The sequence below is a fragment of the Poecilia latipinna genome, unplaced genomic scaffold (assembly GCF_001443285.1).
Source record: "Poecilia latipinna isolate Pla-1442-1.1 unplaced genomic scaffold, P_latipinna-1.0 Scaffold1042, whole genome shotgun sequence".
NCBI classification, from domain to species: domain Eukaryota; kingdom Metazoa; phylum Chordata; class Actinopteri; order Cyprinodontiformes; family Poeciliidae; genus Poecilia; species Poecilia latipinna.
Genome location: NW_015113658.1, coordinates 142,216 through 160,113, shown reverse-complemented (window position 1 = coordinate 160,113; position 17,898 = coordinate 142,216). Strand labels below are relative to the sequence as shown.

General features: G+C 36.4%; 1 protein-coding gene across 4 annotated transcripts in view; it reads left to right on the top strand.

The window, feature by feature from the left end:
* The first annotated feature begins 1,756 nt into the window (after positions 1-1,756).
* Positions 1,757-17,898, top strand: part of mpzl1l (myelin protein zero-like 1 like) — a 24,525-nt gene continuing 8,383 nt past the window's right edge. The window contains exons 1-6 of one of the 4 annotated variants that reach the window (XM_015051367.1): positions 1,757-1,903; positions 6,651-6,832; positions 8,738-8,948; positions 14,857-14,989; positions 17,335-17,440; positions 17,526-17,845. In XM_015051367.1, the coding sequence (XP_014906853.1) occupies positions 1,831-1,903; positions 6,651-6,832; positions 8,738-8,948; positions 14,857-14,989; positions 17,335-17,440; positions 17,526-17,552 (732 nt within the window). In that variant the 5' untranslated portion in view covers positions 1,757-1,830 and the 3' untranslated portion in view covers positions 17,553-17,845. Of the gene's footprint in view, positions 1,904-6,650; positions 6,833-8,737; positions 8,949-14,856; positions 14,990-17,334; positions 17,489-17,525; positions 17,846-17,898 lie in introns of those variants that run through there. The other 3 variants (XM_015051364.1, XM_015051366.1, XM_015051363.1) reach the window with 3 other exon arrangements.

The following is a 17,898-nucleotide window of genomic DNA, read 5'->3' as shown; positions in this document are numbered from 1 at the left end:
CGAAGTCGGCTTTCGTTGGAGTTGAGCCCACTTTCCCAGTGGAAAATCTAACTTCGGAAGGCGTTCCAGTTGATTTTTCTGAATAGTAAGTCGAGATTTCCCAGTTACGGCTACAACTGAATCAATCAATCAAATCAAATCAAATTTTATTTGTATAGCACATTTCAGCAGCAAGGCATTTCAAAGTGCTTTACATAATTAAAATAAAATAAAAATAAAAACAGCATGTGACATTGAGAAAGAGAAAGACACTGAAACGCAAGATTAATAATGTAAAAGTTATTGTCATTTTATGTATTTATTTTGAATTGGTAGGTTGTTCTGCTTGTGGTTTTGGTGTAATAGAATAGAAATGTGCGTTACTATCTCTCAGTGGGAAAATTAAGGTGTACAAGCAGCGAGGTAAAGGTGAATGGAAGCAGACAGTTAAAAATATAAAAAACAAAAAACGTAACACATAAGACTGTACAGTTAGGCAAAAACTACCCACCTCTCGGCCGGAACGTTAGCTGGAGAGGCACCAGCACCTCCCGACCCCACTAAGGGATGAGGGTGTACAGAAAATGGATGGATGGATGGATGAATAGTTTATAATTCCTTTATTTTGAAGAGCCCAGTGTCATTTATTGGCTCGTAAAGATTCCTATTCTCACTTTTTCTTGTCTGATTCAGCAGTGTGGCTATAGATTAGATGCATCTTTCTGGGGAAACCTGCAAGGGGCGACAAACAGTCAGAAGGATAAATCTGCTCTACGAAGAAGGCGGGGGAACAAAAAAAAGGGATGAACATGACTGTGAAGTTGGCCTCTGATTCCTTGTTGAGGAACGAGATATTGCAAAATTGTCTTGTCGTCTAGCTCAATAGAATCTGTGGTGCACAGATCCACTTTAAATATGTAATTTAAAGGTCAAGTTGACCCCATATGCTAGAAGAAGGGTGTTCAAAGTGGGACCTTGGGTGTCTAAGGACAAACTACAAATTTTAACTTAAAATGTACTCTGAAAAATGTTAGATGCAACACAAAGGGATCGTCTTTTCCAAGGTTTCTGGTTTCCTTCTATTTTCATGGTAAATAGAACAATATCTATTGACTTGTAAATAAAAGTACATGTTGGTGCAGTAAAATCTGCATTTAATTGCTGCATTAAAACCTTGATACACACATCAAGTGTTTTAAAGTGAAGTTTAACAGATTCTGTTTTATTGATGAGAACAGACATAATATATTTTTCAGTTTTCTCAAATCGAGCCCATAATAATAAACAAACTATGCTACTTGTTTCCTAGCTTTAGTAAATACTATGGTAGCCCAAAGGTTCCCAAAATATATTATATTTTATTTTTAGCAGATAGTGTAAAGGTTGAACAAGCTGTGTCTAAATTAATCTGCACTTTTACAAAAACCAAACATTTGTCAGATCTGACAAATGTTTGGATTTATTTTGGACTGAAGGTGATTTAAGGCAGTTGTTCTTATAGCTGGGGTCACATATAATCTGTGCTCCTGCAGTTCAAATGAACGAGAATACATAAGCATGTTATAAGCGCTTATGAGATTTAAAGAAAAACAAGAATTGAAAATAAATAGCTGACCATTATATTGACCCGGTAAAAATGCCTGTAAGACTCAGCCAAGATATGGCGTTAAAAGTCTCTTTAATTTTTATTTTGTGGTTCACATGCTAAAAAGAAAAAGGAAAACCTTTAACCTAAGCGTTGCTTTGAAAGTGTTGAACTATCCCTTTAACAAACTGCCTGCTCGGAAGCTATCAGTCGGAAGCTAACTTCATCGTCGTGGCCGAAGAGCTACTCCTATTTACAACAACATAATGGAGCCCAGATGGTCGAAGAACGTTTGCATGGGCGTTTTATGGTCTGGGTGTTTGCTAAGCGTTATATTTGGTGAGTGTTAAACCCTAAAATTGATTTAAAATCCCGTTCCGTGACGCCTGAATCAGCGTTAACAGTTTTTTTTCTGTGATAAATCACGCTCGCTAGCCCTGCGATGTTATCATGGTTGCTCCCCCAGCCCCAGACCTTCGCATTAAAACGACTTTGTTTAGTCTTACTGTAACAGCCGATGATAGTTAAACACCCCGGAGCTGGATTTGTTGCCTATTTATCCCTATTTAACTGTCACATGCTGTTCGCCTTGACGTTATAGATGACAAACTTTAAATTGACTGAAATTTGAATAGAGTTCGGTGGCAGACGATGGCTGCCGCCCTGTTCACGGCTTGCTCTGAACGATAGAGAACGATTCAGGTCGGATACAATCACTGACTGGTTCGGTAGTTTACATCACTGACTGGTTCGGTAGTTTACATGTTTTCGAATCTCTTCTAACTAATAAAATACCTGTTAATATAAGCAATTTTATAATTAAACAGGGGCTTTATGTTGGCCGTGTTTACCTACGTGTCACCCAGTGGGGGGAAAAAACCCTTTAATGTTAATTTCAGCGAGGATGCTTTTATTTACAGTATTTTAAATAAACTATTTTGTTATGCTTCACTCACAGAAGCTGCTTGTTGTTTTTACTGCAGCACCACATCAGCCGTGTTGGTGCAAATCTACAAGATAAAATAGATTTTTGTCCTTTCACTGAGACTCACACATGTTGAGGTGTTATAATGTCGTCATTATCAACACATCTGAAGATCGGGAGCATAATCGGTTGAAATATTGTTGCACAGTAATTGCAAATTTATACAACTTTATAAAATGTTATAAAAGTATTTGTTTGCAAAACGGAAAACAGATGTAGTTAGATTAAGCGTAATGTTTGCACTACTTATTCAGTTTACATCACACAACATTCCATCTCAAGACACTTTACAAAAAATAGTGAATTTAATTTAATCTTAAGGTTATTCCACTTCATCCTAGTTATCTAATTAGCTTCAATGAAGAGTGAAAAACTGAGGAAGTTAAAAGTTGAAATACCAGCACCTGATGTCAGTTAGAGAGTTTGGATGAAGATTAATTTAGAAAATAATTATTTCATTGATGTTTTTTTTCCCTGACAATTAATCAATTAATTAGATGATGAATGCTTGATCATTTGTAGCAGCTAAAACATACTTCCAACAACAACCTGTGAAAAACTCAGCTCTCACTGTTGGACTTAACATGAAAAAGATGTGATTATCTACACTCATCTGTTGATTATTTGAGATTAACAGATTTTTTAAACAGAATTTAATCTGCGTATTTAGATAACATTTTTTTATTTATCTTAAATGCAAAATACATGTATATTTTGTTCTGCTCTGGGTGTGTTGTTCTTTCAGTAAGTAGCCTTTTTAGTCTATTCTCCAGTTAGGGATTAATCAATTACCTGACTAATTCCCGATTATTTGAATAATCAATTAATCCTATTAGTCATTAGCAGGTCCTAAATTCATGTAACTCAACATGCTGCTATGACACCAACACTCTGTGAACAACTAAGTACCTCCCACGATTTAACTTGTAAAACCATCTTTAGCAGTAACATCTGATGTGGAGTGAGTGTAGGTCGCTCTTTTTTCCAACGTTGCTTCAGTTCATTGAAGATTTTTCTGCATTTCAATCAAGTGGTGGCCTGGACTTTTTTTTAATCAATTTTTGCCTCCACTCCAGATAAATAAAATTTGTTTATACCCAATAATGTTACATGCTGTATTGAAAAAATACAACTTATTTTGATTGAATTCTAGTACAGGAAATGTGTTGGCATTCTTTAAAAAAAACAAACTATTTAGTTCACATTCTTGGGTTTTAAAATAAAGAAAAACATAAAATCTTTGCAAAAGGAGGATGTATAGATTTTGTTCAAGGGGATGTTATGGATATCTTCAGGTAAAATTATTTCAAAAGCACAGTTAGGATTTTCAGCAAGATATGGGACAATGTTTTAAGGCAGGGGTCCCCAAACTACGCCCGCGGGCCGGATCCGGCCCGCCTCCACATTTGGTCCGGCCCCCTGAACAATACATTTATTGTATTTTCCGGTTTATATGTGGATTTTTCTTCAACCACCAGGGGGCTCTTTAGCAGGAAGTGTGTCCTGTAAATTGTGAGGTGCATTACTGCCATCTGTTGGACTTTTAGGGAACTGCTTGACTTATATGTTATTTAATCAGTAAGGTTGTTTGCTAGCTGTAGAGCAGATGTGTAGCACGTGTCTGTTATGAACGCCGCATTCCAGGTTGAATTCTTCGAAGCGATGCCTGTAAGTAGCAACTTATACTTCAAAACGAGCCTTTATGTTAACATATGAGAAATTAATATATTATAGTTACATTCCGTCAATGGAATGTATACTAGTTAGTCCCAGTGACGTTTCACTCATGGTTTTTGCCCATGTGCTTTCTGGGTAAAAATAAATTGAGAAACGAAGCCCCCCCACCCCGTCAACAATTTCCGGCCCCCCACCAGAGAAGGGAAAAGTTATGTGGCCCTCACAGGAAAAAGTTTGGGGACCACTGTTTTAGGGTGTTTTTCCAACCTGATGGTCCAATAGACTCGGTTTGATTGGAGTCCAAAGTTGCAACATTTTTTACATTTTCAGCTGTTGCGGTTCGTTTTCCTTTGAAAAACTAGTTCCCCTCCTGGTCTGTGGTGGCGCCGCACCAAGAACCACTGAAGGAAATGACACAAAAACCTCTGAAGAAGACAATGAGCGCAACTTCCTTCTTCACAAAATGTAAACAAAAACGGAGAGGTGTCAGATATTAGCTGTTGTAGAATTTCTCTAGCTAGCGTGTTTGTTTTGGTTGTACCCAGAATGCAATGTTCTATAGTCCACTTCCTGCTTTTGGTGCGGTCGCCGGTCTGCTTGGTATTCGCATATCATGATGCGTAACCTTGGCAACTAGATATTGTTTTTACTTCTGGGAACAGCTGATTAGCATCTGAAAGCTAAAATAACCCCCGAACTCCTCCATCGATTAATAATTTATTGTTTCCCCTACTCAAGCGTCTCTCTGCCTGACTTTCTAACAATGATTTAAAGAGGAGTGTCAAAAGCAAAGGATGTGGATTAGCAGTGCTTGCCAACAACTAATGGTGTCAGAGGCCTCTTGAGATATGTTACAAACTGACTGCTACTGGTTATCCTTTCTGCCCACAGTATTACCATCCACAACAACTCTTTGAAGACACTGGGATGATTAAGAGTTCTAATAACATTCAACTTCCCTTTGGGATAAATAAAGTAGTTTTGAGTTGACACGAATTGCAAAGAGCAGCTCAACATATTCACAAGTATAAAAGTGCATAAGATCAAATGAAATTGAGCATCAAAGCCACAATAAGGAGCTTTAAAAATATCTGCTCACATGTAAACACAAAACTGCTGCCTGCATGTTTGTCAAATCCAAAACAGCCTGAAAACCTTTCTTACTAGAAGCTTTAATGGTAACAAGACGTTCAGTCTTTTTTGCAGAATATGGAACATCAGCGCCTTGCGTTTTCCTCTTGAGTCATTTGGGAATATTTTATGCAGCATATCCACACATATTTAGCAGTTTGAAAATGGATCTTTAATCCTCAGGCAGCAGCTTAACAAACTGAAACTTGCAGTCTTTTTTTTATTTACAAACTCTTATCTTCAGAAGTCTAGCATGCATGCAATAAGAACTGGTTTGCTCTCAATCTTACTCCGATGTCAGTTGATATGGAGGAAATGAATGACGAACACTTCCTTCTGTTTTTTTTGTGTGTGAAATCTTCTCCAACTGAAGCTTTAATGATGTTAGAGTTGTTTGTCTTTCTGATGCTCTGGATTCCCTGCAGCCTCAATAATCAACCTTTTTTAGATCCTTTGCTTGCAGCCAAAGCTGTGAAGTCACATGTTTGAATATGTCAAGTGATTTGTTTTTATAAATTTTTACTTTAGAAATATTGAACCTTACTTAAGGCAAGTTATTAATTACTATTATGCGATTGCTAATAAGTTAATTCAAAAATAATCAACAAACCAGCTCTACGCTGTATTAAGTCGAGCAGAAATCGCTAACATGTTAGCAGTATGTTTTTAGCTGCAGATGCATCCATTGCTACAAACGATCTGACTTTAATCTCACAATTCTAACTTTAATTTCAGAATTCTGACTTTAATTTTCTGAGTTTATAAGTCATAATTCTGGGGTTGAAGTCATAATTCTGAGAATACTGTCTTTAGTCCATTGTATAAGAAAAAATAAGGAATTCTTTTCTTAAAACAGTCTCCCATATCTTGCTGAGAAGTTACTTTAAGTGAGTTTTGTCTTATTTCTAGTGAACTAAGCTACCTGTACTAGAAACTAGACTAAAAACATCTGATAAGATATTTTGTTTTTGCAGTCCAGCTGCTTGTTGATAAATGTTTCTTGCAACCAGATAAGCTCCTGGAAGCTGTGATTAGATGATAAGAAAATAAACGTTCGGTTATCAAAGTGGTTGTAAACATGGCCGATACCTTTCCACACACCAACCAGATAAAAACTTTTCTTTTCTGTCATGAATTCAACCTAATCTCCCTGCAGCTCATTGTCTCCCCAGTGACCACCTGCTGAGCTCTGTGCTGTTGTTGTTTCAGCTCTGCAACCGACCCGCTGTTGACATCCTGTTACTAACGCATTCCCTGACACCATTCTTTCTTTTCTTTTCTCCCACCAAACAGTCACAGGACCTGCATGTGCAATCACCATATACGCCGACTCTGAAGTGATCGTGCAGAACGGCACAACGGCGGTCCTGCGATGCACCTTTGACTCCAGTGAAGTGGTGACCAAAGCCACCAGTGTGAGCTGGACCTTCCAGTCCAATCAGCCCGACAGTCAGTACTACTCAGCTCCATACGTGGTGAGTCCCAGCTGCTGCTGCTCGTGTCCTTTCTGGAACATTTCCCACAATCCCAAGATGTTTTCCTGCCACTGCGATCTGTCCTGCCACTGCGATCTGTTAATAAAGGCTTCAACTGTTCCTCAGGGATGAATGTGATGATTTGGTGTCAGGCTTTGGTTTTGCATGCTTTTTTCAGATTTTTTTGTAGCATGTTTACATCATAAAGCTGCATGTAAACTGAAGCTGTTTGTGGTGTTTATATTCGGGTCACAGCAAGCAAGTTAAATTGCTTTATGACACTGATTTAAAAGAAAAATAAAATTTTTCAGACAATTTATTGTCGGAAGGGACAGTAAAATAGGTTTATTGTCATTACATAAAGACACAACAGTGAATTTGGCAAGAAAAGGTCTAAAACGTGTGATTATGCATATATGTACAGGCATATACAGATACATACATTCATACAAGTGTTTCTGGTGCAGCTAAAAAAATAGAAAACATACAAATAGCAGCATATTGCTAAATATGAGTTGTAAAAATTAGTGGAAAGTAATTCATGACATGATTTTAAAAAGGTCTACACCTTTTTTAAAATGTATATTATATGATTAATCATTTAATCAGATAAAAAAAGGTACATTCTGCAGTCTTTTTCATTTAAGCAGTTAAGCTTTTTTGTACAACATTAGGAAAACACTAAGAAGCAAATAAATAATTTGATTTCTTTTTTACAATATATTGCTTGAAATGTAGTAACATAGCACTCCTTTAGTGTACGTTTGATCATTTTTAGCAAGAACATATTTACAAAGTGGTTTTTTTTGTCTTAAATTCAATGTTCATATTTTTTGTACAGATTTGTTTTAATTTCTGCTCTGTGTTAGGCTTTTGGCAAATTGGCTTTTTTAGTGTCTGAACATTCCAGTTAGTGATTACTATATTACTAAATTAGTTGACAACCATTTCAATGATCACAATTAGTGCAATTAATTGTTTCAGCCCTAAAGCTAGGCTCATTATTTAAAAATATTAAAGCACCTGGAGCAATACTAATATCCTTCAGGAATCTGTTGTCTGAAAGGAAAGCAAACCTAAATGAACCCAAAAAGTGTCTAGTTAATGGAAAACCTGACTCTCAACCTGTTTTTTTTTTTTTTTTTTTAACAGCCCGTTTTTGTTTACAGACAAGTCTGGTCGGGAGCCTCCCTTTCTGCTCTGATCTCCTGCAAAATGTAATGACACAGCCTGGGGGTCTTTAATTTGAGGGGCAGTCTTGCCAGAACAGATGTATGCCGTCAGCATCTGGAGAATGTGTGTTGCACAATCAGCTGAGCTAAAAGCATCTATTTTTTTTTTTCCTGAAGTTTCAACACTTTCCTGTTTAACAAAATCCTCTAAACTAAGAACTCCATGAATCGGTTTGAGTCACTGATAGTTTTGAACATCTCGAAAGAAATGTTTATCTTTTTTTTTTGACTTTTTGAATCATTTTCTGTCCCAGACAAATCCTGCATAATGTGCGGTTTTTGTGTGAGACAAATTAGGAACTTGAACAAGTAGAGAATAAGTAGAGGAGTGACAGGTTTAAAAAGAAATTTGTAATTTTTTTAGCTGCTTCGCACTTGTCTTTGTCAGATATGAGAAGTAGCCGTCTGCCACTCGGGACAATTCGTTCTGACTGTGTCAATTCAGGTCCTGCTTCGGTAAAGAAGACAATTAGAGCCACTAGGAAAACTACAACAAAAAAATAATTCTGACTTTAACCTAAGATTTCTGACATTTGATTTCAGAAGATTAAAGTCAGAATTATTTTTGTTTTTTTGTTTTTTTCAGTGGCTCTACTCCTCTGGTATTTCTGCATCTGACGTTTTCCATTTTCTGTTTTTAGTCTCAGATTTAATATTCTTTCCTTTTTTCTAGATTTTATACTTTTCTGACGGAAAAGCATATCCAGGACAAGAAGAATTCAAACACAGGGTTCAGTTTGTTGGAGACATCAACAAGAAGGACGCCTCGATACAGCTGAGTCCGGCTCAGTTCAGCGACAACGGGACCTTCTTCTGCGACGTGAAGAACCCGCCCGACGTGTCGGGAACTCAGGGCCGAACGGAGCTCAGGGTCGTTCAGAAAGGTAGATTTAAAGATGTATTCGTCTATGTAGATGTTCTTAACGTGACAATACTATTTTCAACTAATATAACAGTGACATAATAATGTGAGAATACCCACTCAGATATGAATAACTTTAATTTTTAAACAACATTTAACACTGAAACCAGAAAACATTTTAAACTTCCAAAATAAAACAAAGCAAATGAAACAAAAAAACTTGCTAAGCCCTGTGGTTGGGGCGCTTGTGCATTCATTCAGCAACCTGTCGTGTTTTTGAATTAAATTTTTTAAAGTTGACAGGAAATTTGAAAATATCACTTGATAATTATGTGTTATTAGGAGATTAATGCTTGAGTTCTGACTATAAAGTCTTAAAAATTTGACATAAAAAAAACAAACTAAAATAAATAAGCTATGCTTAGCATGTTGGGGACCCAAGTAAAGCCTGGTGGCCCGCCAGGTTTATGATACATGGGGGGAAACCCTGTAATTAAAATGGATTATGAAGTCTCTGTAACCAAAATTGTATTTAAAAAAAAATTATTATTCAGCTTAGACGGGGAAAACGGGCAAAAGTGGCAAGTAGTGCAGACTGACTACTTCATCCTGGCTGTCAAATGCTTACAGCATTTCTCAAAATGTCGGCTTTTCAGCGATATTATTAAAGGGGAGCATCTTTTTGATGATTGTCATCCAAATGAGATTTATTTCGCTCATTTCAATTTACCATTATTGATTTATTGCAAATAAATACATACTATAAATGTTAAGCTGAAAGAAAATACAGCCAAAAAGCGTTCAGTAAAATGAATACTGCTCTTGAAATTCATTCCCATTTGTAATTTGTTTCTGTAGGACGCCAGAAAGACGAAGTGTGATTTATATAATAAAACTACGAATTGTAACTGCATTTAATCATATTTTAAAATTTACTGATATTTATTGATGGTTTCATTAGATATATAAAACTAACAATACAGGCAGTTTTCGGGGTTTTAAACATTAACTGGAATTTGTTATGAGTGGTAAATAAAAATATAATAAGAAATTTATTGCGTCAAATGATAATACGATAAATGCCATATATATGCATATATGTACTTATGTATGTATGTGTGTGTTTCTTTTTTCAATTTTTTCCTGAATTAATTGCATTGAATTGCAACAGTAGAATGATAGAAAAAGTACAAAATATTTTATATTTATCTAAACAGAGAATAAATTATATCATCCTCTTTTTTCCCAAAAGTTTGTTTTTCTTTATCTTAAAATGTAAAAGTAATAAGGTGTGTTTTTGTAAATAAAGTTTTCTTTTGTAGATATTTATAAAAACTGTTTTATGGCTCTAAATCATAAAACCATAATGTGGGTGAATTAACTGCAAGAATGGCTCTTTAGAATGGACAGGGACAATAACAGAGAATTAAAACTTTTAGTTCAGTTGTATTGTTTCGGTATTGGAGAATTTACCTTAAAAATGCTTGAAAAGTGCTTGAATTTTAGTGCGGGAAAAGTGGTATTTGTGATATTGCAGATTAAAGTTTTTTTTTAGGTCTTGCTTAATTTTATTTATGTCTATCTGTACATTTAGGACTAGCTTCTCTGTATTTGCAGGCTAAACAGATTTAGGCTACGTTCACACTGGAACCTGAAGTGACCCAATTCCAATTTTTTTGTCATCTGATTTTTTTGGCGTTATTGTTCACACTTCCAAATATATGTGACCTGTATGTGTTCTCCAGTGTGAATGGCAAACGACCTGAAAGTGTCCCGCATGCACACTAGAGGGCGCAACAACGTCACACATAGAGAGCGTGCACAGTGTTTTGCCAACCACCATAAAAAAGAAGTAGTGCTCAGTGTTTGCGGAAGTAAACATGGATGCTAACGTTGGAGCATAGCTTATGATTTTAAAGTTGTTGTCCGAGCAGAGCAGCATATTAACAACGTAATCCTTATAATGACCCAGAACCGGACGACTTATGGGTCTTTCTGACACCCTTTTGTAACGGCCTGACTTGCAGAATTCTTGCAGTTGTGACATTAACTGGAATTTGCTCTGGATTTTTACAGATGTTTTTTAGGGTTGTCAGAGTAAAAAAAGTTTGAAGAAAAATTAATCAGCTTACGAGTCTGTTTAGATCAAAATTAGCTCCAATTGATTAACTAAAGATGGGCACTTAGACCTTCTTCTAGTGTTGTAGTTCAGCCTCCATCAAGCAGAGGGCGCTGCTGGTTAACTGCAGTCTGTGGTACAGAAACAAAGATCGCAGCAGGGCCAATATCAGAACTGCAAATTCAAACGGTATAGAGTCCAGTGTGGGAAACAAAATGCACTTTATGTGACTCTGTTTTGAAATATAAGCACTCAAAAAGCTCCTTAATTTATCACCTTAATGGTGCTCATTCAACTGAACTGCACGACGGAGCATCAACTTTTTGTTCAGTTATGCTCCTTTTTGTGTTTGAACACTTAACGTGTTGTTTCAGGGGGAATGCAGTAGGAAGGAACAAGCAGGCCCAGATGTGTCTGCTTGTTGTTTGTATCCAGCTACATGAAGCGAACAAGTGCATGTGATGACTTGTCATCTATTTGGCTCAGCGGCGTTTCAGATCCACTCTGGTGGGAGTTGGTTCAGCATGCTAAAATAGAACGATAGCCGGAGGCAAACACGCCTCTCTTCCTCTTTTCTCTTTCAGTCACAGCGTCTGCTTTGGCTCGCCTTTCCAAGACTGATGATTAAGTTAACTTTTTGATTTCTGTACCATAATTATGTCTGAATAGCCTATAGAAATTAAATTGAGTAGGCTTTTTTCTACATAAAATAATCTTGTGGACTGGACTTCCTGTGCACTAGCCAGAAATAGGTGGGAGGTGGAAAACTGCAATTCTACCACCAGGGGGAGAAAGTTAGGACAATTCCAGGGGCCCCTGACCGACATATTGTGTTTGTTTACAGTTGCTTTTACCAGTAAAAATTAAATGTTGCCCCTACCGTACCAAAAAGCACACATACACATTTGCACTGAACACCCTCCTGGATCTGCATGAAATGGTTTGTTCCTGCTGGTGACGGTGTTTAGCAGCAGTTAGTAGAAGACAAGAAGTCTACGGCAGCTACTACGCTGCCAAGAAAAATAATAGTCAGGTTTCAAAGAGAGAGAGAGAAAAATAAACGAGTGTCAATTTGTAACCCAGTTTTTCTCCAAGAGAGGTGGGTAGACTGTGTGAGATTATCAACCATTTAGCATAGTTAGCTTAGCTACAAACTACTTTTTACCTCCATTTCTCTAGCATTTAATGAAGGAAAAAATTAATCAACTTATTCATATATTTAACTTGTCCCTGTACCTTTTACTACACTTAACAACAGATGAGTCAGTCAGCAGCAGCTCTAACCCCAACATCAGCATAACTCTTAGCCCCTATCCCAGTGGAAAAGGTGAGCAACACTGTAATCAATGATAAGCTAGTTAGCATCATTCCAGTGGATTTTTCCCACCTCTCTGCTCTTTTTACAGTTACACAACAAAAACAGTATGTATATTACTGACAGAAATTCAAACTTTCTTTATAAAATGATAATAAAAAACAGCCTTCAGTCCTGCATTAGCTTGCATTTAAATTACAGATATCTGTTGCCACATCCCTCCTGACCTTTCCCCATCCTAAGTGAAATTAAAGTTGCAGTGTGAAACTTATAAAAATATATATAGATTTTTATTTATTTATTTATTTTTTTACATATTTCTTAAAACTGTCACTATGTTGTGACAGTTTGGTATGAGATATAATCTGTGAAAAATTTATTTCCTCTGCCTTCTCCCAGTGCTATCTAGAAGCAACCAATCAGAGGCAGGAGGCGGGTTTTAGCGCTGTCAATCACAATCTCGTGGCTGCTCATTCTTCCTCCCCCCAGCTAGCATAGTCTGTTGTAAATGCTCAGTCTAGTTAGCATAGCTACCACTGTCAGCAGATAAACAGTTTTCCTGTAACAATAAGTTGTTTCTCAGCCATTAGCACATTTAGCAGTGAGTGAATGAGGTTGGATGAGAGCTCTGAGACCCTCCTGGTTCTGATTGGCTGTTTTTGGTCAGAACAGTGCATCACTTTAGGCAGTAATATTAGCTCAGGGAGGAGCTAATATTACTCAGATTTTCACAGATTATCTGTTTCATAACAAACTGTCACGACATGGTGACAGCTTTAATAAATATGGACAAAACATATTTCTTATTGACATTTTATACTGCAACTTGAACAAAATGCAACAACATAGCATTTTTTTGAGAAGTCTGAATTGCTTTATGTATATTTTGCACGTCGCCTGTGATGTGACTGTTGCTGGTGGGGAGAGACATTTTATTAATTTAAAACTAATATAAAAAAATAGGCAACCTATTTGCATACAGTATGTGGACTGTTGCATGTAAAATTCACTAGCAGTGAACGTTGTGCTAGTATTAGCAGTGTGGGGGGATAAAATTTTTTATCATGGTCCTCAAGATAACTGGCGACGCCGCTGGCTACCATTCTTATAATGTGTTAACGTCTGCATTTTGTTATCATTCTCACATCAGTTCAACCCTCTGGGGTCACCATTTTATGCCATAATTAACTTCAGTGCTCTACAAGCATAGCAGAAATATTTTTATCTTTGAATTTTTACCAACCAGCTTTAGCAACAGTTTTTTTTATTTTTGTTAAAGAAAAATAAATAAATGAAATTATTTATTTTTTTATTTACAGCGTGATTTATCCAAGCCTGGGCTTTTAAAAAATGACAATATCCTGATGCAGATTTTGTTTTTAAATAAATTGTTCAACCTTTCTGCATATAACATAGAATAATTAATAATAAATAGTTCAAGTTTACTTTTATGAATGCTGTTATTAACTCGAGCCACTAAAAACATAAGCGATATATATAATTTTCAGAGTTATTTTAATCCTGTTTGTTGCATCTTTAGTGACTGAAATCTATCTTTGATGGCTATTTATGCTAGGGGATAGATATTATTAAGTGTTTTTTTTTTGTATCCCAAAAGTCTTTCTCCATTTTTTTATGCATAATAAAGACTTTGGAAACATGATGGAAAAACACAATATGGCAAAACCTTTCACAATTTGCAGCCGAGTTAATGCACAGTTACAGTTCAGTCAAAACAAAACACCATCTGGAGACCCATCTGGAGGGTTGAAATTTCTTCGGTTTTGTGTTGTTTGTGTTGGGTATGTTACTTTGAAATGATCAAACTGTTACATTTAGAAATGTCTACTTAATAACAGTAGTGTGAACATAGTGATTGCTTTGTCAGAGATATTGTACGATTTCAGAACCTGCTTCATTTGAAGAAGGCACAAATAATTTTCAAATCACCAAATAAGTTCCAGAAAAAAAGTTTTCCAGAGATAGAGGGCGTGAGATCTCACAGTACAAAATATTCATATTTTTCTTTATTTTTTTTTTTTATTTACATAATGCTTTTTGTTTACTTTAGTTCATTTCAAAAGTAAGACTTTTATTTATAAAACTCATTTGTTGAACTCTAGGCAACATGTTTTGCAGGAACTGGCGACAAAAGTAGCTCTTTGAATTGAAAAGTTTGCTGACCATCAGCCTAGTCAAAGCACAGACCACTCAAGTTGAGAATATCTGATAAAACCTTAAAGCTGATTCACTGTTCAGATTTGTATTGAATCATTCTGTAAACTTATATTTTTTCCTTTCCCCTTCACTATAATGAACTGCTGTGTGTGTTTCATGTGCAACACATTAAATCACAAAAAAATACACAAAAAGTTTAGGTTGGAACATGAGGAAAATATGAAAAAGGGCACGAATATTTTTATAAGTCGCTGTAAAGATGAAACAAATTTCTTGAGATTTATATGAAATTTTGCTTTGCTGTGTTTGCTGTTCCAGCAGAGTCTCTCCCTCAGACCAACACTAAGATTGTAATCTTAGCAGTGTGTGGTGCTTTAATTCTGCTCATCGCCGTCGCTATAGCTGCCTGCTTCGCCGTACGGGTGATTCAAAACCGGCACGATTACGAAGGGTGAGTAACGCTGCTCTGCTTGATCCCAACACAAATTGATGCTCTATTCTATGCAAACGGTTTGTAAAAGTGCAGAAAAGAAACGTTTCTTTTTCAGCCATGTTCATCAAATTGTTTGGAAAAAGTAGGAATATTTAATATTTTACTCTTTCATCTAGTTTTTAAGTTCCAGTTATTGTCACTGTTGTTGATTCTAATTGTAAATCCAGATATTTATTGGCCTTTAATCGCCTGGTTGATTGTATTGGTATTGGCTGCATGGTTTGGGTACTTTTGTGGGCTTTTCTGAAGACAGTTGTCTTCTTCTTGATTTTAACTCCTTCTGCATGGGAGCTGCATCTTCTCTCCACTTGCTAAGAAAGAATAATGAACAAAACTTTGGATGCTTTAACTTGATTGTTAAATATTAAACTACACTTTGTACTGTCTGAGGTAGCTTGATTATGTCTTGCATGTCAACACTGAATGTAGATTTTAACCTCACACTTGATAGACGGTGTTAAACCTGTGCAGAGAGGGGAAGGTCTCTTGTTTGAAGCTGTGGCTACTTTGATTGGCGATCTTTGGGGTTGCTGTTTGCTCTGGTGTCAGTCATTGTTCTCCATCTCTGTGTCCTAACAACTAACGCCATTCTAACATTTTCATTTAACATCACTAGCAAACCTGCTGTGAGCAAAGCTGCACATTGTCTCGTCATTCATTCGCTTACATGCAGTCGTGTAACCTGATGTAACCTGTCAGCTATTCTCCTTAAGGAACAATTTTCCCCCCCCACTGTTGGCTCAATAAAAGTGTCAATAAATCTAAATACATTTGAAAATAAAGTTATTGTGAGCCGTTCTATGATACAAATCACACTTCTTTATGTTACTGATGTCCTAAAGAAGTGGATTACAAATGGGAATGTTTTTTAAGAGCAGTATTTGTGTTTGTGGGGCTATACGTTCTGTGACACACAGTCGTTGCCATATAGATACCTAAAAATAATGTCATAACTAGTCTTTATCACTTTTATCGTTATCACAATAGTACCGCAAAATATTGACTTAAAGTGATAAATAAGTCCATATTGCTCACCACTAATATCTTGCGTGCCTCCATATTTAGTCTTCATACATTCAAGGTTTGTGTTGTCTTGAGCCAAGGAGCATTTACAAAATAACAGAAATCAAAGGCTAAGAGTGGATCAGAACCAAATTTGATGGAGTCAGAGTATAAATGTTTATGCATCTTTCATTCACAGAAACATGCTTAATCACTGCCTGTGTGGATTATGTGACTATTACATCTCTATCTACTCATGTTTACTTAGAAAATGTTAGCAGAAGGTCCTGCCCTCATGGAGATACCTTAACAACTTATCTTTTGTCATATAAACTATTTATTGTATTCACAGAATTTAAGCTCAAGAAATTTGTTCTCATGATTTAAAAAAAAGTGAAGAAAATGTCTCAGACTTGAGACATTTTGCTGCATCCTCAGGTTATTGAGCCTTGTTTTCATTGTAACATTTTAGAAATGATACATAGAAAGTTCATTTTCTTTCAATCAAAGAAGTCACTTTTAGATTGAGGACTAACATGTATAAAATTTTGGTAACACGAAAAAAAAAACATACTTTCTAGAACATTTATGTTTCTTTAATAAACATGCACATTACTTTCTAGAACTTGGCAGTTATTTTCTAAAACCCATAGGTTACTCTTTAAAACTTTTGGGTTACTTTATAGAACTTCTTGGTTGCCTTCTAGAACTTTGACATTACTTTATATAACTTACAGGTTACTTTATGGAACTTTTAAATTATTTTCTAGAATTACAGGTTATCATGTAGAACTTTCACATTATTTTGTAGAACCTACATTATTTTGTAGATCCTATTTTGTAGGATCTAGAACCTGTAGGTTCTAGATCCTACAGGTTACTCTTAGAACTTTTACTTTCCAGAACTATTACATTTTCTGAATTTTGGTTTCCCAGAATTTAAACATTACTTTCTGTAACTGCTATCGAATGTAATGTTTACTTAGACATAACTTATTTTTTCAGAACATGCATAATATCTGCCATAAATTTGCCTAGAACTAACAAGGAATAAATTAAATGTTAAGTTGCAGCAAGTCGCATAATATAGTGCAGCGTGGCCCCCCAATTTAATTTGGGGGTGCCATAATACCATCCAAATCCCATTAGTTCAGCTCTGACCTTCTCACAGCTGCTTTGTTTCATGTGCCCATCACTCATTGCTTTTATTTTTGTCTTGTGTCCCGTCATGTGTGTTTATGTTACTTTGACTGTGCACTGCTGGTTGCTCGACACCACTGCAAATCGTAACCCTAAACTAGATGTACGTCCCTGGAAGGCGCGAGCTCTGAAGCTCCGCGGCCGCTAAAGAAGGCGGAGTCCAGCCGGGAGGGCACCAGGTCGACCAGCCCCTCGGGTCCGCTGCAGGTAGGAGCTCCAGGACGAAGAAATCCACCGGGTGCCACTCTTTCAAAGGTTCTAGTCCATTTTAATGATGTTTCTGTAAATTTAGGCATGTTGTCAGGTCTGTCAGAAGTGAAGACCCAGATTTACGGTTGGTTCTGGTGTGCCGCTTCGTCAGGTTGGTTCTTGAAATGACCGATTTAGGTTGATACAATAACAGGTTTTAAGTTATTTTGGTACTGTGCTGTTCAGTGATTTATAAACTAACAGATTTATTTTAAAGTCTATTGTCTGAGCTACAGGGAGCCAGTGTAAGGACGTTAGAACTGGGATGAAGTGCCCCATCTTCTTGGTTTTAGTGAGAAAATGAGCGGCAGGGTTCCAGTTCAACTGCAGCCGCAGGATTGATTTTTTTTTTTTTTTTTTTTTTTTTTTTTTTTGGAAACCTTTTGAATACTGTTTTGGCGATAATAATAAAAAAA